At 40.7% G+C, this 25,815-nt stretch overlaps 1 protein-coding gene across 1 annotated transcript in view; it reads right to left on the bottom strand.

Moving 5' to 3' along the window:
• Positions 1 to 25,815, bottom strand: part of CDK14 (cyclin dependent kinase 14) — a 660,346-nt gene that overhangs the window by 246,076 nt on the left and 388,455 nt on the right. Inside the window, exon 10 of the mRNA XM_043462555.1 lies at positions 7,293 to 7,386. Within this exon, the coding sequence (XP_043318490.1) occupies positions 7,293 to 7,386 (94 nt within the window). The remainder of the gene's footprint in view (positions 1 to 7,292; positions 7,387 to 25,815) is intronic.

The following is a 25,815-nucleotide window of genomic DNA, read 5'->3' as shown; positions in this document are numbered from 1 at the left end:
ATGTTTGAGTAACAGCCATCTAATCAAAGTTTCTTTGCAAAAAGCAATGTGATTAGCTATTCTACAGTGGGACATCCCACTATCTTTCTTTTTTCTCAACAGAAATGAGCTTACTGAAGTTTGCTACCAAACTTTCTATTAGCTTACTAGCACAGAACTTTGTTTCTTAGAACATCTACCTAAGGTCTCCATATAGGAGTCGCTCAATTTTTATTTTTCTAATATCTTTGTTTTCTCCCCATCATTATTCTTCCACATGGACTTTTCTTTTTCATAGAACCCTTGACCTGGGAGGAACTTAAGATACTGTTAGCCCAAGGGTTTCTAATCCCCCTTTCAGCAGCGAGACCTATTTCACAAGCAAAATCTTAATGAAACAGAGTCCTCAGTGGAGGTGCTGGAACCTGCTCCCCTGCTCCCCTTCATTCAGCACCCACGAGACACTGAGGAGAACAGTGAGTCTCCTGTGAAAACCACGGATAGCGCTGTGCTGTGGTAAGTCGTGTGAGACTCTCTGCGACCCCCGGGACTGTAGCCCGCCAGGCTCCTCTGTCCATGGGGTTCTCTAGGCAAGAGCACTGGAGTGGGTTGCCATTGCCTCCTCCAGGGGGCCTTCCTGACCCAGTGATCTAACCCACGTCTTCTTGTATCTCCTGCATTGACAGGCAGAGTCTTTACCACCGTGCCAGCTGGGAAGCCCTGTGGATAGTCTGCTACGCTTTCTTAATTAAACTCAGATGCATTTTCCATTTCTCCAACAGGAGACTTAGCTCATCCTCTGGGTTAAAAGGATTTACTGCAAAAATACAGTATGTATGTGACATACCATATAGGCAGCAGGAGGGCCATGCTGAGGGAACACAGAAAGGAAGGGCACTGGTCTCGTAATTTCTCACCCACCAGATAAAGATAAACATGCCTGAGTAGATCTATAATTTCCCTCAAGGGAGTGATTTTTTGTTTTTCCTTTTTTTATCCTCACTTCGTTGCTGCCTGCCCTTACCTTGACTTTTGTGTCATTGTCCCAGCTCTCTCCTGGTTTGGTTCCCCGCCCCCACCCCACCCCCCCAAACCATAAGCAACCAGAGGTCTAGGTGGAGCCTTTCGCCTTCTCCTCCAGCTTCTCATTATTCAAGAACTAGCACGCTTTAGGACCTAGCACTGTCTGGTTCTTGTGGGTGATCCCTTGATCCTCACTTATCTCCAAAGTCCGTTCATAAGAGATGTGTGCTAGATGTCTCCATTGGGGGTCACCTGCTATCATCCGAAGTCCACTGTCTGGACCTCTCTTCTCCTCTCTCTGATGGCACTCCTTTCCACTGCCCCCATTATCTTCCCTGACTTCATGACTCATTCAGTTCCACCAGCTTGACACTCTGGAGTCATCCTTGCCTCCTTTCTCTTCCGAATCATTATGGATCACCACGGTTTTGTGACAACATCCTTCTGATCTGACTTTCTAGAAGTTCTTCCAATGGAGCCCAGCTAACATTACGCTTGAGGTGAGCAGAGACCACGTCTGCTGGTTTCCCACTGCCTGTAGGCACAGCACGGGGCACAGAATAGACGCCTAACAACTCTTGTTGAAGGAATGAGTGAATGGAATGAAGATATGTGAGGTTTGCTGCCGCTGCTAAGTCACTTCAGTCGTGTCCGACTCTGTGTGACCCCATAGACGGCAGCCCACCAGGCTCCCCCATCCCTGGGATTCTCCAGGCAAGAACACTGGAGTGGGTTGCCATTTCCTTCTCCAATGTGTGAAAGTGAAAAGTGAAAGTGAAAAGTGAAAGTGAAGTTGCTCAGTCATGTCCGACTCGTAGCGACCCAATGGACTGCAGCCTACCAGGCTCCTCTGTCCATGGGATTTTCCAGGCAAGAATACTGGAGTGGGGTGCCATTGCCTTCCCCAATGTGAGGTTTACAATAGCATAAAAACCTCAAGTAAATTACCCAGTGATAGCGCAATGTGTGGGCACATTAATATTACAGCATAATTAAAATAATATTTTCAAGCATATATTAATGGCATGGAAATTGCTCCCTGTTTAACGTGAAAATAAAGAGAAGCTGAACACAAAAACCATAAATTAATTATTAATCCAGTTGTGAAAATCTAGAAAATACAAAAATATTTACCACTGGTTATCTCTAAATGTAGGTTTTTACTTATTTTCATACTACTTTAAAAATTTTTCTAACTGCTTTATTTTTAAAAAACTTAATGCTCTAAAGAAAATTTACCACCACGGAAATAACTATGCCTTTTGATGGAAGGCTTGAAAGAAACACACACAAATTAGAAGAGGCATTTATTCCCGGGTAGGCAGTATTATAACCCACCTTCCTGACTTGGATTTTCTAAGTGAAAGTGTGAGTCACTTAGTTATGTCTGATTCTTTGCGACCCCATGGACTATAGCCCTCCAGGCTCCTCATGGAATTCTCCAGGCAAGAATACTAGAATAGGTAACCATTCCTTTCTCCAGGGGATCTTCCCAACCCAGGGACCAAACCCGCATCTCCTGCATTGCAAGTGGGTCCTTTACCATCTGAGCCAAAAGCATTGCTTAATATTTTTAGTATTCTTCACTCCAGGATACATTGCTTAGTTCTCTCTTCTGTCAGCCTACAGTTGAATTTATCATGATATCACATTAATTTTGCTGAAATGTCATTTTAACCTTTATTATTCTTTTGTTAAACACTGTACTGTCTCCTTATTACTTAAAAATAAAATAAAATTAGAAGTCCTCAATCATTCAGGGTCCAAATTCCAAGGTCCAATGTCACGTTCCAGGCATATAAGACAGACACCTACTGTACCTACCCCACTCCTGGACTCCCCATCTCCCTTACTCCACTTCAAACCTTATCCTTTCTTAAATGCTTAACGAAAATGTTCTTAGCAATTTTATCGGAACACCCACAGCCCTTATGCATAATCCTGTAATATCATGCATTTTTAGAATTAAAAAAGGTTAGAGCAGCAAGACATTATTAAAATCATTTGGCTCAACTTCTCCCTTTACAGATGCAGAAACTACAATCCAATTAGAAAAGATGGCTTATTCAGGAATTCAATATTGAACTCTTAAGAGTTCAGTATTTTAAGGAATACAGGGCCTACAATTACTGGATCTCCCATCTGCTGAGCAACTGCTTAGCAATTTTTCATGACTCCATTCCCAAGGGTATGTCTAGCCTGCCTATCTTGATCGTCCTCATTTATTCCAGGGCAGATAGCATGGCAGATAGATTCCTTTCCATCTCCATTGTACCCAGTGCTGCAGAGTGAGTGCCGAAGAAATACGGCGGAAATCACCTCAAGCAACCCAGCGATGGAAGTGAAGATACAAATCTGTGACAGCAATATTCCATCTAACAATGTGGCTGCTACATCCAGCTGGCTGGTAACAACCATCAGAGGAGGTGGTGGAGACTTTCTTCTACATACTATATGGCTGTTCTAGCCAATCATGAAACCTCAGGGTCATGGCTAAGACAGCACTGATGCATATACACCACCATGTGAAAACTAGATAGCTAGTGGGAAACTGCTGTGTAACACGGGGAGCTTAGCCCGGTGCTGTGATGACCCAAAAGGTGGGATGAGGGGTGCTGGGAGGGGGGCTCAAGAGGAACGGGATGTGTGTATACTTACAGCTGATTTACATTGTTGTACAGCCGAAACCAACACAATATTTAAAGCAATTATCCTCCAATTGAAAATAAATTAAAAGGAAAAAAAAAAAAGATCCTGGAAAGAGAGCCAGGATAAGAAAACAGGGACTGGAACTGGGTCCACAGACGGCATCTCTGCAGCCAGTTCACTGCAAAACACATAAGCTCAAGGAAGGATCTGACTCAAAAGTCAGGATGAGAAGTAGATGTCAAAGTTGCAAGTGGCTCTTTTCACACACACACAGACACACACACTTTTAAATTCTGAACGACATGTACGAGGAAGAGAAACATTTAACAAGGGTACCAATCAGATAATGTACAATGTGTTAACAAATAACTGGTGGACGAAATGCCATTGCAAGCCAGAAGACCCAGGAGACAGGGAAAGGTGAACCTCTGGGGTTAATCAACATTCAAAAGCAAGGAGAACTAGGACATGCCCTCAAGACACAATCACGCCAGCTTCTTCGTCCTGGCTGTGGTACTCCGGGGTCATGAGCCACACAAACCCAGAAGCATCTGCCAAGATCTCAAACCACTGAGCAAGCACTCTCTGCCATTTGTCCAGCTGTTGCGAGATGACAGAAGAATGTTCCCAGGGTTTCATCAAGTAGATTTCCCTTTCAATTCAGAACAATATGATTAGAATACAAAATTTCTTGTTAGTTATGATTTTTGTCACTCTGAGTGTATATTTACCTGGGTGTAGACATCTACTGCTTATTTTTGCAACTGACAAAGGTAAATAGAAAACATCATGGCACATTAAAAAATGAGTAATGTTGAAGAAATAAAATAAATCACTCTTTCCCTCTAATAGCAGAGTCACTGCTAGAGAAGTAGGTGTCCATTCACCTGGCGATTCAAAATGTCTTCAATATAATTTGTCAAAACTCCATTCCTTTCCTTCCTTTCTCGTATATGAGCATCACAATTTCAAGGGAAATGATTTAATGGTGAAATCTCAGGTTGTAGAATAGCCAGCTCACCTTACATATGTCAACATGATTGTTATATGTGGAAGTGAATGCACTGGACTTGTTAAAAAATGTGAACTGCTCCTTCCCATTAAAGGAAGAAAAAAGAAAAACATCAGAAAAAAGAAAACCTTCAAAAGAAAAATATAAAGGCTCCAGTGACTGATCTTGGTTGCTTTTCACATAAAGATTCAATGTGTGGGAGTTAATTATATTAGTGATGGTGGGTAACAAGCTATTAATTTTGTGCTTCAAAGTTATTAAACACCTTTCTATATACAGTTCACAGGCAAATGAATGGACTTAATCTCTGTACTAAAACGCAAAACAAACCAAACAATCCCACGTTTCATGACTTTTCAGAGTTCATTACCTCCTTGACAATGCTTTCCCAGAGGCCAGATATGCTGCTTTAGAAATGTCTCTGGCAGTTCACATGGGAAGCCTGTGAATGTGGATTTAATCACATTTAAGTCATTCCTCAGACATGAAAGGTCACCAAGGAAAAGCATTTTTTCCTAGTGATTCAACTATACTGGTTTAGTAAAATTTCTTCTTCCAATGATCCCACAACTCCTGAGACAGTCTGCTAGTTTAATATGCCACATGGCTAACATGTGCAAATTTAAACAAGTCAATGGAGGAAATAAAATATTTAAGATGATAACATTTACTGTCAAGAGAAGTTTGTAGATTTCTTTTTTTTTTGGTCATGTCTAATTCTTTAGGGTAAAACTTAACATTATTTAATTCTAAAGTAGCAATTTTATATAGATGAGGATCTTTATCTAATTACCAAAGGACATTTTACTTGTAAAAATCATTACACATGTAAAAAAAAATTACAGTAAATGAAGGCATTATTACCATAAATCATGATACTTATCTGCATTTAAGGGTCTCTGTGCTCTAATAAGAGCAAACAATAGTTTGGTTTATCAATGTTTCCACACAAAATTTACAATGATTCATTTGATTTATTAAAAGTCTCACCATTCAAAGGTATCTGAATATCCATAAAATTAGGAAATAATTGCCATAAAATCAAGAAATAATCACAAAATCTCCATAGAAACCATTCAACAAGACAGTACCTACTGGAAATGCTTACATTATAAAAATAATATTGAAAATTATAACTCTGACTAAGCTGTATCAATAAACTACGCTTTCATGAAGCAAAATTTTTGGTACTATTGCTATAGTGCTAATAAGTAAGTAGCTTCAGTCGTGTCCAAGTCTTTGAGACCCCGTGGACTGTAACCCATCAGGCTCCTCTGTGCATGGAATTTCCCAGGCAAGGATACTGGGGTGGGCTGCCATTTCCTTCTCCAGGGGATCTTCCTGATCCAGGGATCAAACCCAGGTCTCCTGCACTGGCAGGCGGGTTCTTTACCACTAGCACCACTGGGGATAGAATATACATCTTACCCATGGGAAAAACTAAGATTCAGTGAGCTAAGTTCCTTGCCCAAAGTGAGAGAGTAGGTGACAAATCCCGGTCATCTGGCTACAGAACACATTTTTATTTTGTGCAGACTAAAAAAAAATTAAATTTTAGAATAGTTTTAGATTTATACACAACTGTGGACAGCAGTACAGAGGGTTCCTGTGTATGCCTCTCCAGTTTCCCCGACTGCTGAAACCTGACGTCACACGCAACACCCACCACACCCGAGGGGCACACCCCGCAACGCTGCCACGAGCTACACTGCACACCTCACGTGCCTTGCACTGCTTTCTCCCTGACGGATTCCAGGCAGGACACCACATGACACTCTGTTCTCACGTCTCCCTGGCCTCTTTCACCTGTGACAGTGTCTCAGACTTTCTGTTTTTCATGACCTTGACAGTTTTAAGAAGTACTAATCAGGGCAGGGGTGTTCAGGATGGGGGACACATGCACCCCCGTTGCCAATTCATGTCAATCTACGGCAAAAACCACCACAATACCATAAAGTAATTAGCCTCCAATTAAAAATTAAAAAAAAGAAGAAGCAGCACTAGTCAGGTATTTCATAGAATGTCCCTCCATTTGGGTTTGTGTGATGTCTTTTCCTGGTTAGAGTGGAGTTATAATTTTGGGAGGAAGATCACAGAAGCCAAGTGCCATCCTCAATATACTGATACAAAGGGTGTATACACACTATCAGTGTGACTTCCCCTTGATGATCTTAACTTTGAAGACCAGGATGGGGTACTAGTTGCCTGGCTTCTTCATTCTAAAGTTACCATCCTCCCTTTCTCTCTTTTCATGCTCTGCTTTTTGGAAAAAAGTTAAGTGGGTGGAAGTGGGAGGGGGTCAAGACACACTAACAGGGTGTGGAGCAGGGGATATCTAAATAAATTATTCGGCCTTCTCCTATCAAAGCTTTCATTGTCAGCGCACTCTTCTATATTGCCGCTGACATTCTACCTTTTCTTAGTGTTTTGGCATATTATTCATGTGCAGTAGTTTAAAGACACAGTTCTTCACTAATTTCCTGCTTTTGCAAAGGTCCCCAAAAATATGTAAGAATTAAATGTGACCATCAACAAATCTGAAATTATTTTCCACTATCATTGTAGGATTTGTCACTAAGGAATGCATTCAGAACCAACATTCCTCAGAAGCATTCTGTAAAGAACTTACCAGAAATATTCGTTCAAGTTGATCTTGAATGTCTTTCATTCCTGGAAAAGCAGCAACTCCCTGGATCATCTCAACAAAGATGCAGCCAACTCCCCTAAAGAGAGAAGAAAGAACTGTTACAAAAACTTCAATATATTCCACTTAGAAAACTAAATCTGCAATTAGAACATCTACTCCTACAAAGAGAAAGAGCAAATAAATAACATTCTCAACAAGTATAAAGGGCTGTACCACACGCACCTAAACCCCACAACTTTTCTTTCCCTTCTCTGTCTACTGCCCAGAAAGGGTTCCAAATAGATACAGCTGTACCAGGCTCAAAGAATCTGCCTGCAATGTGGGAGACCAGGGTTCAATCCTTGGGTAGGGAAGATCCCCTGGAGAAGGGAATGGCTACTCACTCCAGTATTCTTGCCTGGAGAATCCCATGGACGGGGAGCCTGGTGGGCTATAGTCCACGGGGTCACAAACAGTCTGACATGACTGAGTGATTAACACTTTCACTTTTCACTGTTTCATACTAGGCTCAGAAAATGGTGGAAACCAACTAAATATAAATCTCACGGACTCACCTTCACTCAGGATACAATCAAGAAACTCCTTAGCCTGATATAGAAAGCCTCCATAGTCTTGTTCTACCATGCTTTTCCAACTCGATTTCACAAATTCATAATGTGTTGTCCTCTCCAACTTTCCAGGGCTCTCTTTGCATCAAAATCATCTGGGGAACTTTTAAAACAATGCAAATGATCTGAACACAAACTCCAGAGACCTGGTTTCAATCAGTTGGAGGTCAGGCATTTAGGTGATTTAGGGCAACTACAGTGAGGATCTGTGAACTTTGAACTGTGGTGCTGGAGAAGACTCTTGAGAGCCCCTTGGACTGCAAGGAGAGCCAACCAGTCCATCCTAAAGGAGATCAGTCCTGGGTGTTCACTGGAAGGACTGATGCTGAAGCTGAAACTCCAATACTTTGGCCACCTGATGCAAAGAGCTGACTCATTGGAAAAGACCCTGATGCTGGGAAAGATTTAGGGCAGGAGGAGAAGAGGACAACAGAGGATGAGATGGTTGGATGGCATCACTGACTTGACGGGCATCAGTTTAAGCAAGCTCCAGGAGTTGGTGATGGATAGGGAAGCCTGGAGTGCTGCAGTTCATGGGATCACAAAGAGTTGGACTTGAAGTGAACCGAACAGTAAGGATCTCTGAGTCAGACTGATCCCCCCACGGGCCAAGCATAAACCTACACAACTTGGCCCGAATTGCTCCACTTCCTAGAACTCCCTTTTTTCTTTACCTGTTTACTCTTGACATGTAAATACAACCCAACCTATGGCTCAGTGGTAAAGAATCTGCCTGCAATGCAATAGACGGGGGTTCAATCCCTGGGTCAAGAAGATCCTCTGGAGAAGGAAATGGCAACCCACTGCAATATTTTTGCCTGGGAAATTCCATGGACAGAGGAGCCTGGTGGGCTACAGTCCCCGGGGCCACAAAGAGTTGGATACAACTTAGCGACTAAACGACAACTAATACGATCTCTTTTACAAAGCCTTCCATGAACATTCTGCCAGACAGGATAGCTCCCTTTCTGAGTTTGTCTGTTAAACTCTTATTCAATACCAAACATCTACTATGGCCAACTTCAGTCACGCTCACAGTTCCTCTCGGCCAGGCAGTCCAGTGTATTAGGAGACCTTGCCTGCCAGACCCCAGAAGCCTGTACCTAACCCTATAGGAACACCTGACCCATAGTGCAGGCAGAAAGCAAATCAGATACTTCTGCTGAAAGTCTAGAGATAAAGTCACCTGGGAACAGGATGGAAAGAAACTAGCATATGCTGATGAAATGAATCACTTTTAATGGCAGAGCTGGCAAAAAATGGCCAGCTTCCTGCAGAAGAAGTTCCCTGAATTGACCTGAATTCCACCTTCTGAAGGCCTGGATTAATCCACTGCTTTTGCTAGATCTCTCTAACTTCTTATAGCTCTCTCTGATTTTATTAAATGGCTCTACCTTGAAGGGGTTTATGTTTCCTGAAGATATCGTAATAAAATCATAAACATAGTAAGACACTTCTTTACTTGCAGCACTCATAATTCATTTTTTAAAAAGATTTTTTGATGTGGACCATTTTCGAAGTCTTTATTAACTTTGCTACAATATTGCTTTCTCTATTTTGGTTTTTTTGGCCACAAGGCAAGTGGGATTTTAGCTCTCTGACTACAGATCGAACCCACACCTCCTGCACTGGAAGGGGAAGTCTTAACCACTGGACCACCAGGGAGTCCCTCACATTCAGTTTAGAGTGAGCAATCCCTTGTGTCTAAATCCCTTGTGATCTAAAGGAGATCAGTCCTGGGTGTTCATTGGAGGGACTGATGCTGAAGGTGAAACTCCCAATACTTTGGCCACAGATCCTCCAGAGGTTAAAGACAGTGACTTACTTCTCTGTAGGTGCACCAGTTGTATGTGAATAGTGTCTTGAATTTAAAAAGTAATACATTAGCAGAAATCTCTTCTTTATTACATCACATAATTTTTATTCAAATTAAACACCAATAGTATACAGAGTCAAAATGAAAACAAACAAATGCTACTTTATATCATAAAAATAACTCCATCTTAGTAATAAAGAATTAATTTCAAAATCAGTGTTCTAGGTTATCATGGAGTTCCAGTTCGAGTTCCCTGAGTCGTACAGGAAATTTCCATTGGCCATCTAGTTACCTTTGTTAGTTAGTTAGTGTTATCAGTTAGTGTTGGTTAGTGTATGTTAGTTAGTCACCTGTATAAGCATCCATGCTTCCACGCTCCTCTCTCCATTCATCTCATCCTCGCCCTCCTCTCCCCCGCCCTTGGCCATAAGTCTGTTCTCTATGTGTGTCTCCATCGCTGCTCTGTGGCCAGGTTCATCAGTACATCACATTAACACACGATATCTGTTTTCCTCTTTCTGACTTACTTCACTCTGTATAATAGACTCTAGGTCCTGCGATAACCTAGAGGAGAGGGAATGGGTGGCAGGTGGAAGGGAGAGTCAAGAGGGCGGGGACATATGTTCACCTGTGGTTGATTCACGTTGATGTGTGACAGAAATCAAACCAGTATTGTAAAGCAATCATCAATCAACTACAAATAAATATTAGAAAAAAAATCAGTGTTCTAGGCAGATAATGAAATAATGCCATTTTCAGCAACATGCATGGATCTGGTGCCATACTGAGTGAAGTAAGTCAGACAGAGAATGAGAAATATCATATGACATCCATTATATGTGGAATCTAAAAAGAAATGCTACAAATGAACTTACTTGCAAAGCAGAGACTCACAGACATAGAAAATGAACTCATGGTTGCCGGGGGGAAGGGATAGTTAAGGACTTTGGGAAGGTCATGTACACACTGCTCTATTTAAAATGGATAACCAACAAAAACCTATTGTATACCACATGGGACTCTGCTCTTGTTATGTGCCAGCCTGGATGGGAGGGGGTTTCGGGGAGAATGGATACATGTGTATGTATGGCTGAGTTGCTCCAGTGTTCACCTGAAACTATTACAACATTGTTAATCAGCTATACCCCAATACAAAATGCTTTTGGTGTTAAAAAAAAAGTAAAAATAAAATGCGTATATATATACACACATACATTTACACATGGAGCAATTCTCAATGAAAACTAACTGAAGACTTGCAAGATTTTTGTACAACCCGTAAGAACAGTCCTGATGGAATTGGGTAGGAAGGGAAGAGAAGCAATCAGGTCAAGACCTGTGCCCTTTGGGGGGGACTCAGAAGAGGGAGATCCTTCCTTCCTGGGGAGTGAGCTGTTCAAGTCACACTCTGAGGACCCCAATTCTGGGGTCCAAGAGTAGGAAGAAAGATGAGTCTCTTCAGCTGGTTAGAAAACCAGTGGGACTTAAAGAAGGCCTGTTAAAAACCTAGACTCCACTTGTGAAGAGTGCACACACACTTGCTTACTCCCAAAACAAAGTCGAGAAAGCAAAGTGAAACCACACTGGCCTCTGGCCAGTTTCCCATCACTGCCCTGGCGTGTGCCCCAGCCTGAGCCAAGAGCTCATTCTGGCCCCACTTGCTTTGCAATGCCACTCCCCACTAGGTGAGATTTGCCATGGACAAGCAGAGCCCATGCTCCTGAGGAAGGGAGGCAGCTCAGAGCCAGTCGGCTCAGACTCCAATGGCATCTGAAAGGGGTAAGGATGGCATCTGGCACCTAAGTGGGCGACGCACCAGAAGCAGTCCAGCACTCTGCCACAGCCCACACCCAGATCCACACTGACGACTGCTCCAGCCAGCCCCTCCTGACTTAGAGGCAAGGGTACTGGTGCTGGGAGAAGGCAGAACACAGTCGGAGGGACCTGACCCAGCTCAGACCTGACCCTCGGGACTTCCGCTCGGCAGCCTGGGATCTGACTTTGCCCCCAATGGAGTAGAGTTGGCCACTAAGGATCGGGGAAGCCCCGGCTCACACCTGGCTCTTGCTCTAGCCACTCCATCTCAAGTCCCTCTTCCTAACAAGTGACAGCTGCCAGTTCACTCTGGGGAAAGACATGACTCATGCTTGCGACAGAGCCAGTTCTCCCACCAAAGCCAATGGGCACACACAGACTATACAAGGATGCTTCCACATAAGGATACCCCTTCAAGACCATAACCGGCAACTGTTCCAGCTAATTTAAAGAGGTGGAGAAAGAGTAAATAACTTGCTACTAAAAACCAATGGGCCAATGAAGAAACCAAAGAAGAAATCAGGAGATACCTCAAGACAAATGAAAATGAAAACACAACTTTCCAAAATCTACAGGATGCAGCAAAAGGAGTTCTAAGAGGTAAGTTTATGTGATACGGGTCTACCTCAAGATATAAGAAAAATCTCAAATAAACCACCTAACCTACTATCTAAAGGAATTAGAAAAGAAGAACAGGCAAAGTCTAAAGTCAGCAGAAGGAAGGAAATAATAAAGATCAGAGAGGAAATAAAATAGAAAGCCAAAATACAATGGAGCAGATCAATGACATCAAAGGCTGGTCTTTCTAAAAGGTAAAATTGATAAACCTTTAGAAAGACTCATCAAGGAAAAAAGAGAGAAGATCCAAATAAAATAAGAAGTAAAGAGAAATAACAACTGATATGGTGGAGATATTTAAGCAAATCAGAACAGAATACTACAGCTATATGCCAACAAATTGGACAATATAGAAGAAATTAACACATTTCTAGAAACATAAAACCTTCCAAAACTGAAGCAAAGAAACAGATAATCTGAACAGATCACTAGTAGTGAAAATGAATTTGCAATTAACAACAAACAAACAAAAAAACCACCCAGACCAAACAAAACAAAAACTCCCAGCAAACAAACTCCAGAACTAGATAACTTCACAAGGGAATTCCACTGAACATATAATGAAGATATAATATATATTCTTCTCAAACTATCCCAAACAATTGAAGAGGAGAAAAAAGGTCCCTGCCTTTGAAGTGTAATACAAAGCTACAGTAATCAGAGCAGTGCAGTGACAGCACAAAAACAGATGAATGAAACAGAACACACAGCCCAGAAATAAACCCATGCACTTATGGGGGTCCTTTTTATGGTATTCTGAATCTTTATAAATGAGTGTTTAATGAGAAAAATGAAGCTTTCCTTTGAAATATATTTAAAGACATCTTTCCTGGCTAATATTAATACATCTTCTCCAGAATATTTATCACAATGCTTTAATTTCAGCATTTTCAACAAAACTGACTAAAACCAAGGTTATTAAAAAACTGAAGCCTCAATCTGAAACCATCTATGACAAAGGAGGCAAGAATATACAATGAGGAATAGACATTCTCTTCACCGAGTGGAGATGGGAAAACTGAACAGCAGCTTATAAAAGAATGAAATTAGAACCATACACAAAACACAACCTCAAAATGGTTTAAAGACTTTAACACAAAACATGAGACCATGAAACTCTTGGAAGGGAACATAGGCAGAACACTCTTTAACATAAATATAGCAATATTTTTTTGGCTCAATCTTCTCAGGGAAAGGAAACATTAGCAAAAATAAACAAATGGAACCTAACTAAAGTTAAAAGCTTTTGCACAGCAAAGGAAATGATCCAAAAAAAAAAAAAAAAGACAACCCATGGAATGGGAGAAAATATTTTCAAATGATATGACTGAAATGGGATTAATATCCAAAATACTAAATAGCTCACACAACTCACTATTTTAAAAAGTTTAAAAATTGGCAGAAGATATGAATAGACATTTGTCCAAAAAAGATATACAGATGGCCAACAGGCACATGAAAAGATGTTCAACATCACTAACTGTCAGAGGAACACAAATCAAAAACACAATGAGATATTACTTCACACCTGTCAGAGTGCCTACCATCCAAAAGCGTACAAATAACAAATCCGGTGAGGGTGTTGAGAAAAGAGGACCTAGGGCACTGTTGGTGAAAATGTAAACTGGTGCAGCCACTATGCAAAACATTACGGAGATACCTCAAACACTAAAAACAGAACTAACCTATGAGCCAGCAATTTCACTCCTGGGCATGTGTCTGAAGAGAACAAAAACACTTTTTGGAAAAGACACATGCACCTCAGTGTTTGCAGCAGCATTATTTACAATAGCCAAGATACAGAAGCAAACTTAGTTGCTGTCACCAACAGATGAAGGGATTAAAAAGGATGTGAATACATACGTACACACATACATACTGTGAAATATTAGCCATAAAAAGAATGAAATCCTGCCATTTGCAACAACATAGATAAATCACTAAGCATAGTGGGTATTATGCTTAGTGAGATAAGCTGGACAGAGAAAAACAAATACTCTACGTTATCACCTAACGTGTTAAATCTAAAAAATAAAAGATATGTATATAACAAAACAGAAACAGACTCACAGATACAGAGAACAAACTAGTGTTTTCCACTGGGAAGTGGGAGGCAGAAGAGGCAAGAAAATGATACAGGATTAACAGATACAAAATATTGTGTACAAAGTAAATGAGCCACAAAGGATATATTGTATAGCACAGGGATACGTATAGCCATTATTTTGTAGTTACTTCAAATGGAGTCGAATATACATAAATACTGAATCACTATGTTGTACACCTGTAATGCAATCTTGTAAATCAAGTACACCTCAATAAAAAGTATTAAATTAACAATGATAGTAATAATACTAATAAAAATTTTAAAAGATTAAATACCTATATTGGTATTAAGAATTCATTTATTTGTATATTAAAATGTAATGATTTTCTTATAGCTATTAGGGCTTCAAACATCCAGTTAGATCTAAGATTTCAATTTGATGGTTTTTTACATTTTTTATACCAAGAATTCTTCTCTAGGACTACTGACCTACATTTCTATTGCCTTCTTATTATGTTATATAAGGCCTTCCAGGTGGCACAGTGCTGAAGAATCTGTCTGCTAATACAGGTGACACAAGAGACATGGGTTTGATCCCTGGGTCGGGAAGATTCCCAGGAGAAGGAAACGGAAACCAACTCTAATATTCTTGCCTGGAAAACTCCGTGGGCAGAGAAGCATGGTGGACTACAGTTATTGGGTCACAAAGAGTTGGATATGACTGAGCACACATACACAAAAATCAAACTCATAAAGAAAAATGCACAAGTATACATTAGTTCAGTTTAGTTGCTCAGTTGTGTCCGACTCTTTGTGACCCATGGACTGCAGCATGCCAGGCTTCCATGTCCATCACCAACTCCCAAGGCTGGCTCAAGCTAATGTCCATTGAGTCAGTGATGCCATCCAACCATCTCATCCTCTGTCGTCCCCTTTTCCTCCTGCCTTCAATCTTTCCCAGCATCAGGGTCTCTTCCAATGAGTCAGTTCTTTGCATCAGATGGCCAAAGTGTTGGAGTTTCAGCTTCAGCATCAGTCCTTCCAATGAATATTCAGGACTGATTTCCTTGAGGATGGACTGGCTGGATCTCTTTGCAGTCCATGGGACTCTCAAGAGTCTTCTCCAACACCACAGTTCAAAAGCATCAATTCTTCGGCACTCAGCTTTCTTTAGAGTCCAACTCTCACATCCATACATGACTACTGGAAAAACCATAGCTTTGCCTAGATGGACCTTTGTCATCAAGCACACATAAAACATACATACAGTATATATGTATACAAGTATACAAAAATATCTTAAATCTTTAACAGCCAGCAGCACCTTCCTTTATTCTATTCAGAATATACCTTCTATTCTTCACCTATTGACCTTAGTCTTTCCCAACACAAGCTGCAACTAAGTGCAAAGACCCTCAGCAGAAGCCATAACTACCCCACTGTGAACTCTGCTAAGCTGGTTGGTGAGGTAACCCTTATGCTGTCAGAACTTTTTAATGGGAATTCTTTTACCATTGATTGTACTTGGTCCATAATATCTTTATGATATGACTATTAGAACAATTAAAAGATAAATCTATGCTGCCATTCTCAGTTGCAATGAAATGATACAGCACTTCTATAGGCAATTATGTGCTTAGCGGGCTAAAGGATTTGAACTCTCCTTTCTAATGGATGTTTCCCATGGTGTTGTTTTTCAAAGATGCTTGAGGATATACTAATAAAGCTGAGAGAATTATATGTAAAGGACTTACAAAAAGAGATAGAAAGCACAAAAAAATTAAAAAGTAGAAATATAAAACATATCAACATCTTAACACAGCAGAATACTTTATTACTAGAGCTTCTTTACTGCTGAACAATAAACACTTCAATTTAATAGGGAGGGACTGCCTGCTCTCCCTTTATTTTCCCCCTCCTTCTCCTTTGTTACCCTCCATTAGCTGTGCTACCTCTCTTGATGGATTAAGCTGACTTCCCTGAGTGGTTTACTGAGAAAGAACTCATCCACTTAAGCTCTATATTTATGATATATAATCTTATTTCAACAAATGTCTCCTTTAATTTGCTTCTATTGGGAATTTGAATCATTGTGTAATTATCAAGCACTTGGTTTAAATTTTTCAAGAATACGAACTGGTTACAAAAACTTACAATTAAAGGTGTCAGAGAATGCAGTGTGTTCAAACTCTTATTTTTGAATTAGTTACCAGGGAAGGTAATGTATAAAATACCCACCCGTGCTCACACATCTTTAATTCTTTTGAAATCAAAATTTCTTGATTTAATTTTATGCCACAGCTGTGTAAATATTTTTTCATTAAAATTCAAATCAAGATTTTAAGCAGAACTGATTATTCTTTGTCATTATGAGCAGAGACATAATTTTTTATGAAAATAATACAAAATTATGAATAAATCATTGGATACAAAAGGGAATTTAGGATGAGAAAAATAATAAACAGAAATCATAAATTATGTAAAGCTAACAAATATATAAATTAGAAAAATAATATTATATATTCATGAACTATTTGACCCACCTCCCTAAAACTTTTTACAATTTTGGCTATATAATGTTTGCCTACCTCTTCTATGCTACTTCTAAAATGTTATTTTTTTATAAACAGATATAGAGATCATTTTATTGCTCCTCTAGGATAATGATGACTTTTTTTTCTGACAATATGGAAAAAGTAGTCATGCACGGATGTGAGAGTTGGACCATAAAGAATGTTGAGTGCCAAAGAATTGATGCTTTCAAATAGTGCTGAAGAAGACTCTTGAGAGTCCCTTGGACTGCAAGGAGATCAAAGCACTCCATCCTAAAGGAAATCAGTCCTGAATATTCATTGGAAGGACTGATACTGAACCTGAAACTCTAACATTTTGGACACCTGATGTGAAAAGCTGACTCATTGGAAAAGATCCTGATGACAGGAAAAATTAAGGGCAGGAGGAGAAGGGGGTGACAGAGGATGAGACGGTTGGATGGCATCACCAACTCAATGGACATGGGTTTGAGCAAGCTCTGGGAGACAGTGGAGGACAGAGGAGCTTGGCTTGCTGCAGTCCATGAGGTTGCAAAGAGTCAGACACAACAAAATGGAAAAAGTGCTTTTTTTTTTTTCCCCAGCTTCACTTATTATTGGAACCACCACGCAAACTTTTAGGACTGTTGTCATTTGTGGGGAAATGTCTATCACATGTCTTTCAAGTATATATGTTATAAAGACAGGAATTCTAACACTTTATACACAATTCCTGTGAAAAGTTACCAAAGAAGCATGAAACGACATGCTCAGAGCTCAGTGTGTGTGTGTGTTGGGGAGGGGTGGTGGTGAGAAAACATTTGCATGAGTGGAACCTGATGGATAATGAAGTGATGGAGCCAGGAGTGAGAACAGTGCATTTCAGGTGAAGAAGACAAGAGCCATCAACTGCAGAATCTTGGCAAAGCCAAGTGCTAGTGTCATGGCTCTGTATGGAAAATGGAAGAAGTTAAGAAGAGAGCCACAGACCACATTCTACTCTAAGAATTTGTGTTTTATTGCTAGGCTAGAAGCTCTTGCTTTTTTTCTGTATTCCAACACTTGTGGCAAATACAGTTGGACATACCGTGAAGAATCCAGTTCTTTCATTTTATTCACTTATTTCTGACAGTGCCACGTCTTTGTCGCCGCACGCACCTCCTCTAGCTGCTAGGTGCGGGCTCCTCACTGTGGTGGCTTCTCTCGCTGCAGAGCACTGGCTCTGAAACACGGGCTCAGCAGTGGTGCGCGTGGCCTCCGCTGCCCCGCAGCCCGTGGGCTCTTCCCAGACTAGGGATCGGACTGGTGTCCCCTGCACTGGCAGGCAGATTCTCACCCCCCGGACCACCAGGGAAGTCCAGAACCTGGTTACTTTAATAGCTTTGAGGTCAGAAGCAATTACAACCACTAGTTGTAGAGCTCCCTCATTCTTTCCCACTCATGGCAGCAAAGGAATGAGACCAACGGTATTATAAGCCCTTCCTCTACTGGGTATGCGGCGGGGGCCACACACAGTAACGCACAGGGCTCCACAAGGCCACGTGCCAAAGGCCACCAGGCACCTGTGTTTATATAGCCTCCAAGCTAACAATGGCTTTTTAATTTTTAAATGGTCAAAAGAAAAATCAAAAGAATACTTGGTGATATATAAATAGTATAGGAAATTCAAATTTAAGTGTTCATAAACAAGGTTTTATTGGAGCACAGAAACAGCCATTCATTTATGTGCTGTATACATGAATACTATGTTGATAAAAGGAGATAAGACAGATTTTAAAAATTATATCTTGGGCTTTTTTTCTGCCTCAAAATCAAGAATGGAGGCTGGAGAGAGCGAAAGCCTGACATGCTTCCAAGCTTCCACATGGTACCTCTACCCATGACGTGACTCCAAGACTCCAGCCAGGCTGCTCTGCCACCTTGCTGCTAAAATGTGCCAAGCTCTTCCCCATTCAGTATCTTTGCATGACTTGTTCCCTCTGCCCAGAACATGTTTTCCCTCCCTATTTGCACGGATAATTGCTTCTGTTTTTAACTTCTTATTTTATATTGGAGTACAGCTGATTAACAATGCTGAGATAGTTTCAGGTAAACAGGAAAGGAACTCAGACATACATACACATGGATCCACTCTCCCCCAAACTCCCCTCCCATCCAGGCTGCCACATAACATGGGGCAGAGTTCCTGCGCTCTACAATAAGACCTTGTTGGTTATCCATTTTCAATATAACAGTGTGTACATGTCCATCCCAAATTCCCTAACTGTCCCTTTCTGCCACCCTACCCTCCATTAACTGTAAGTTCTTTCATATCATTTCTTTTGATATTCCACGTATAAGGGATACTATACAATATTTCTCCTTCTCTGTCTGACTTACTTCACTCAGTATGACAGTCTCTAGGTCCATGCATGCTGCTGCAAATGGCATTATTTCATTCTTTTTAATAGCTGAGTAATATTCCATTGTAATTGTTTCTTGTTATTCAGGGGGTCAACGCAAATGGCTCCATTGAGAAATGTCTTTCCCAGCACCATATGCAAGGCAGGTTCCTCCTTATTATCCAGGTCCCACGTCTCACTCCTTTCCCTAGTCTGTTTCCTTCATTACACTCAAAGGATGCTCATCTGTCTTTGCTTTTGGGGGTTGTATCTCAGCCAAATAAAAGACCTCTACGATCAGGGACAAGGTTGTGGCCAGCATCTTGTCCCCAGGGCACAGAAGGGTATGTAGGTGAGGGTGGGGGATGGATTGTACCTTTATAATGGAGAAAACTGGAAAGCAGAACCTTAGTCATGTGATTAAATTAGCATCATCAGTGATAAGGCACCTGATAGCATATAGTCTTGACATGATATGACAAGAATGCCACTTGGCCTCTGCAGTCTTCTTTCCCAAAACATGAGAATAATCCAAATTGAGGGACATTCTACAAAATACCTCATATGCCTCAAAACTGTCAAGGTCAAGAAAAACAGGGACAGTCTGAAAAACTGTCATATCCCAGAGGAGGCTAGGGAAACACAGCAACTATTGACACATGTAATGTGGTAACCTAAATGGGATCCTAAAACAGAAAAAGGAAATTAGGGGAAAACTAGTAAAATCAAAATGAAGTTTGGTTAATAGTAACGTACTACTGTGGGTTTCTTAGCTGTGACAAAGGTACCATAGTAATGTAAGATGTTAACAACAGGGAAACCAGGTGAGGAATATGTAGCAAGAAGTCTTTAACATCTTCACAAGTTTTCCATAAATATAAAACTCCTCTAAAATTAAGTTTAATAAAAGTAAAAAGAAGAACAGCATCTCCTTGGGACCATATACAGAATTAATCTTTTTAAGTGGAAGACCCATGGTATTTTGGGTTTTCCCCATATGAGGAAAAAAGAACCTAAATATATTTAATAAATTTATCTTGGAATCAACACTAGCCATCTAGAATTGTGGACTAGAATGTGAAATGTCAGTTAAAGTTCGACCTTGAATAACTTGGGAAGCCAATCAGTTAAAGATTAATTAAACTAGATGTGAAGGTATTTGAAAACTGACGTACGCACTCCATGGCAAAGGAACTCAAAATGACATTTATCTAAGTTACTAAATTTGGAGTAATGGTGGGGAGAGTGGAATGCAGAGGGGGAAAAAAAGAATTCCCTGGGGAAGGGGCAAGACTTTCTCTCAATCAGAGGAGGAGATATCAAGTTCAATGTCACTTCCCTGGGAAGGTTTCCTGGTCAACCAGACTAGGCTAGGTCCCCTAACTCCAACACTTCTCATATGACTTCCTCCAACTGTAATTTATTTACTTGTAAAAGTAATCATCGCTGTCATCTTTCTCAGAACAAGAATTTGCTCTTTCACTTTTAAGACACAGTTTAAATGAGTCAGAGGGGCTATCACAACTTATCAGCCCACCCAGACCTGAGTGCAGCAGGATTAGGTCATCATAGTCTCCAGCCAAGATGCAATGCAATTCAACTGATTAGTGTTTTTTTAATCACTGAAGTGAATTTTATTTATTTTTGTAAAGTTACCATAGGTTTTTTAAAAAAATTATTGGAGGATAATGGCTTTACAATGTTGTGTTGATTTCTGCCATACAATAACGTGAGTCAGCTGTAGGTATACATATATCCCCTCCTCCCTCGTGAGCGTCCCTCCTACCCGCCTCCACATCCCACCACTGTAGGTCGTCACACAGCACTGGGCTGAGCTTCCCGGGCTATCCTCTGCTTCCTATCTAGCTATTCCTAGCTACCTCTTTTACACACGGTCATGTATATATGTCAATGTGGCTCTCTCAGATTATCCCACTTTCTCCTCCCCTGCTGTGTCCACAAGCCTACATCCTGTTGGGATGGTATGGTGCAGGATAACTACATCTTTCGACTAAAATAGGTATTAATTAGATCCATCACCTCTCATATTGAAGTAATACCTGCATTTGACACATTTCATGTGACATGTACCCAATTTCCCCAGAAAGACACTGTTACAAGATGTAAATAACCCAATAAGTGGTTATCCCACCTGCAGAAGTATAAAATAGAATGCAAAGGTTATTATTTATCTACTTGACATGAACCTTCTTTCAGTAATCAAAAAATAAAACATTGTTCTCCTTCTTCCCCAAGTCTCTGGGTAACAGTTTGGTTCAATCTCAATAGAAAATGTAGACAGACTTTAACATTTTAAAATATGGTGCAATTAAACAAACAATCCCACCCTCCTTAATTTTAGCTTCTAATTTCCTCCATTTAGTAATAAAGGTTTGAGATTCCTTAGGACAGGGAGCTTGAGGCAAAGAGCGCCAGTTCACTCTCAAGTGGCAGCTCCTTTAGCCGCAGAGTCCGGGAGGAATTACAGGGTTATGACCCAGCCTGGGCCCCGGGGCAGGTGCAGAGGGGCAGCGAGCCCCGCACCCAGCTCACGCTCTGACCAGGGGGAGAGCTGCCCCTTCTCATGCGGACTTCCCTCACGGAACGTTACAAGGCCTCAACTCGCGTTTGGAAAGTCATTCAGAGCCCCTGAGAACCATCTGCACTGTCAAAACCTTTGGAAAGAGGGCCGTGAATAAAGCCAGCATTGGTGCTTCTGACAGGATGACGACAGATGAGCAGAACTACGCGTGTGCCCTGCTCTGCTCAGCCTCTCTGTCGTGTCCGACTCCTTGTGACCCCGTGGGCTGGAGCCCGCCAGGCTCCTCTGTCCATGGAGTTCTCCAGGCAAGAAGACTGCAGTGGGCTGCCATGCCCTCCTCCAGGGGATCTTTCCAACCCAGGGACCAAACCTGGGTCTCCTGCACTTCAGGCAGATTCTTTACCACTGAGGCACTGGGAAAGCCCTGAGCAGAACCATTACTGAGCACAAGTGGGTTCTGCTGCCTTCCTCTTTTTCAGCACTATGAGGGCACCAGAAATCTCCTCCCAGACCTGCAAGCCTATGTGTCCACTGAAAAAACACACCTGAAGCAGTGCCCTTCACCTTTTTACGGGTCCAAAAGAGGAACTTGTCAGAATGCAGATTCTGATCCCCTAGGTCTGGGTGGAGCTCTGAGATCCTGCATTTCTAACAAAGCTTCTCAGCAGTGCTAATGTTGTTGTTCGCAAGACCAGAAAGTGAAGAGCAGGAATCTAAAGGAAACTAATTCTTTTTTAATTCTAATCTAAAGGAAAGCAATTCTGTGTTGAAAGGAGTTTTATAACTAAGATTAATTCTCTAAATATATATTCAGCATCCATCCAAGGGAACCACAAAGAAACAATAGACTAGTAAGTTAGATTAAATGCTAAACACAACCTGAATTTAACACACAGGGATGCATTACTAACTCAGAAAGGTTTCACATTAATTAACCTAATAGGTAATTTTATTTAGCCATGGTTCACTGAAATATACCATTATGCAATTAAAGCCAGTGCAAGCTGATGCACAAGGTGGCCATTTATTTATCTCTTCTCTGCTGGAATATGTTATATAATTGCAAACTAGAACAAAAAGGTTTCTTTCCCTATGTGTTTAGCTTCTAAAAGATGAAAGACTTTTTGTAAAAAATAGTTTTTGCTTAAACTTGCAAGAAAATTTATGCCACATAACAAATGTGATCTTTTCATGTTGGCATTTGCAGTATTTGAAAAGTGAAAGATTAAAAAATTACAGCCCACGTGCCCTTGGTGACTACTGAAGGAACTGAATTGATTAAACTGTCACTCATCATTTACTGCGGTTAGTGCTTCATTAGGTACAGATAGGCACAATACATCTTAGTCAAATACTTCTATGGACTACTTAGCTCTCAGGGAATGAAAACAAAACCAATCCAAACACTAGGCTGTGGATAAAAGCCCATCTCAGAGAACCTTCAGTTCAAAACAACCGACTTTTTCTATATGGGGAAACCTTAAGATTTACTTTTCAAACTAGGAAGCAAAATTTTATCTCTAAGAATGATACTTACAAAAATTAAATAAAAGCAAAGAATGAAGTGTGTGAACTAAGGTAGTTCAATGAAGCCAAGGCCCAGGGTGGCCTGCTGCTGACCAGAGAGGAGAGATCAGGCAATGGTCCAGACTGAAAGGGACCACTGCACTAACACTGACCAGAAAGATCTAGAAGCCTGGCCACCTTGAAGTACCAACTGGCAACACTGTTCATGAAGTTATAATGAGGATTTTTGCTCACACATTTTAATATGCATATTTCTATGTCAATAATATTTTAGTGTGTGTATTCCGGTACACATATATGCATTTTAGTGTATGTGGATGTGAGTATATACATACTTTTTATATATTTGTATATAAATATATGTAATATATGTATTAAATATAATATAGAGATGTATACTTAAAATATATACATACATATATATATTTTTTTAAATTGAAGTACAATCTCTTTACAATGTTTTGCTGGTTTCTGATGTACAATGAAGTGAGTCAGCTGTAGTTTACGTACAAGCCTACTCCCTTGAATCTTCCTCCCACCCCGCCATCCCAGGCCTCCAGACCATCACGGAGCACTGAGCTGACCCCCCATGCCATACGGCAGCGTCCCTCTAGCTTTCTATTTCACACATGGTAATGCATGCATGCCAATCCCACTCTCTCAATTCGTCCCCCCTTCCCCTTCCTCGACCCCTGTGTCCACCTCTATGTCTGCCTCTCTGTTCCCGACCTGGAAATAGGTTTCATCTGTACTATTTTCTGAATGCCATATCATGCATTAATATAAGATAGTTGTTTTTCTCTTTCTGACTTACTTCACTCTGTATGATGGTCTCTAGGTCCATCCGCTTCTCTACAAATGACCCACTTTTGTTCCTTTCTATGGCTGAGTAATCACAAAGCTGTATTTTTGCTTTCTGGTCCAGTTACCTCAGCCAGAAATCCAGGGATCATCTAAAACCCTTGCCCTTCCCTTATCACTCTCATTGAATCAAGTTCTCACCCCCCAACTATTTCTAAATATTCCTCCACTCTGGTTTCCACCCACTTTCCCCCTCTCTCCGTTTTTTCCCTTTTCTCTATCTGCTTCTTAAACTGTCCCTCCTCCCTACCCACAAACACCAGCGGCTTCACTTCTTGGTGGGGTATTTTTGTTCATGACCTGGCCAATGTGTCCTCAGCTCTACTTCTGTCAATGGCTTATTACACCATTTTTCCTTCTGATCTTGAAAGCATGGAAGGATCTTTGTCATCTTTATAAGCCCCAGGACCTAACCTGGTGCCTGACACAGAATAAGTGTTCAATAAATATCTTTCAAATAAATGAACTGATGAATGAATTAAACAAACTATTCTGAGGAGGGAACAGAAGCAACTGAAATAGAGATAGGAATTTGATTTAGAACCAATATCACGATATAAAATTAAACAGAAAAAAATCAGTTCAGTTACACCAAAATATCTAAACCCAAATTTCATTTATGTCACTCCAAAGGAATTCCAACCGTCTTCATGGAAACCTCTGGTTCGGCAGTACAATTTATTTGATTGCTAAAATTTAGGGACAGAGGGGCTTTAGAGAATTCTTAAGACAATGATTTGATTTTTACATGTAAATAAACCGTATTGCATGTTTAAATGTCAACCCCAGAACCTGAAAATGTGACTCAGAGTCCTGGGTCAGTGAACATTAAGCCACACTGCCTTCTCCAATTAGAACATGTTTTTTTGTTTGTTTGTTTTTATTTATTTATTTATTTATTTTTTCAGTGGGTTTTGTCATACATGGATATGAATCAGCCATAGATTTACACGTATTCCCCATCCCGATCCCCCCTTCCTCCTCCCTCTCCACCCGATTCCTCTGGGTCTTCCCAGTGCACCAGGCCCGAGCACTTGTCTCATGCATCCCACCTGGGCTGGTGACCTGTTTCACCATAGATAATATACATGCTGTAGAACATGTTTTTATGCGCTCGATCTGGTCAGATTAAAAAAGAAGAAACAGAGACGGCAAATTCGTTCTCAAGCCCGGTAACAAATGCTGAGAAGGATAAAGATAAAATCAAAAGGAAAGCCTCCAAAATTAAGGTCTGGGCAGAAAATAACAAGAAAACTACCCTTAAAAACTGAAGTCTATCACTGTTGATAGTGTACAGAAAATAAGATGGGGGTTCAAGAATACTTGAAAGTTGAAAACAGGAGTCCACAGACAAGGAAAACTCCAGAGATTAACTCTTAAAATAAGAGCCACAGGCTACACAGGTAACTGGGAATATTCAGGCTAGTTATATCTAGAAACCAGTAACAATCAATACAAAAATGTAAATGAGAAAGGCCCTTACTGAGGACTACAATAGGGGGAAAAAATGTAAAACTCAACATATTGCATCGAATAGCTGAGAAATATTATTTCTTATACTATGGAACCATATAGGAAGACAGAGGTTCCATTTGATTAGTCATTTAAAATTCTACCACTGAAAGCACGTCTCCAAGGAATAACTGTAGACCAGGCAGGAAAAGAAAAAGCCAATTAATAAGCCTCACACATCTTTAATTTCTGTTTATATGACAGCTGAGGCAGAACAAGGAAGTCATAAGATTTCTCCCTCCAAATG

Source organism: Cervus canadensis, chromosome 3 (genome assembly GCF_019320065.1).
Source record: "Cervus canadensis isolate Bull #8, Minnesota chromosome 3, ASM1932006v1, whole genome shotgun sequence".
NCBI lineage: Eukaryota > Metazoa > Chordata > Mammalia > Artiodactyla > Cervidae > Cervus > Cervus canadensis.
Note: the sequence above shows the minus strand (reverse complement) of the source record. Positions and strands in the feature narration are given on the sequence as shown.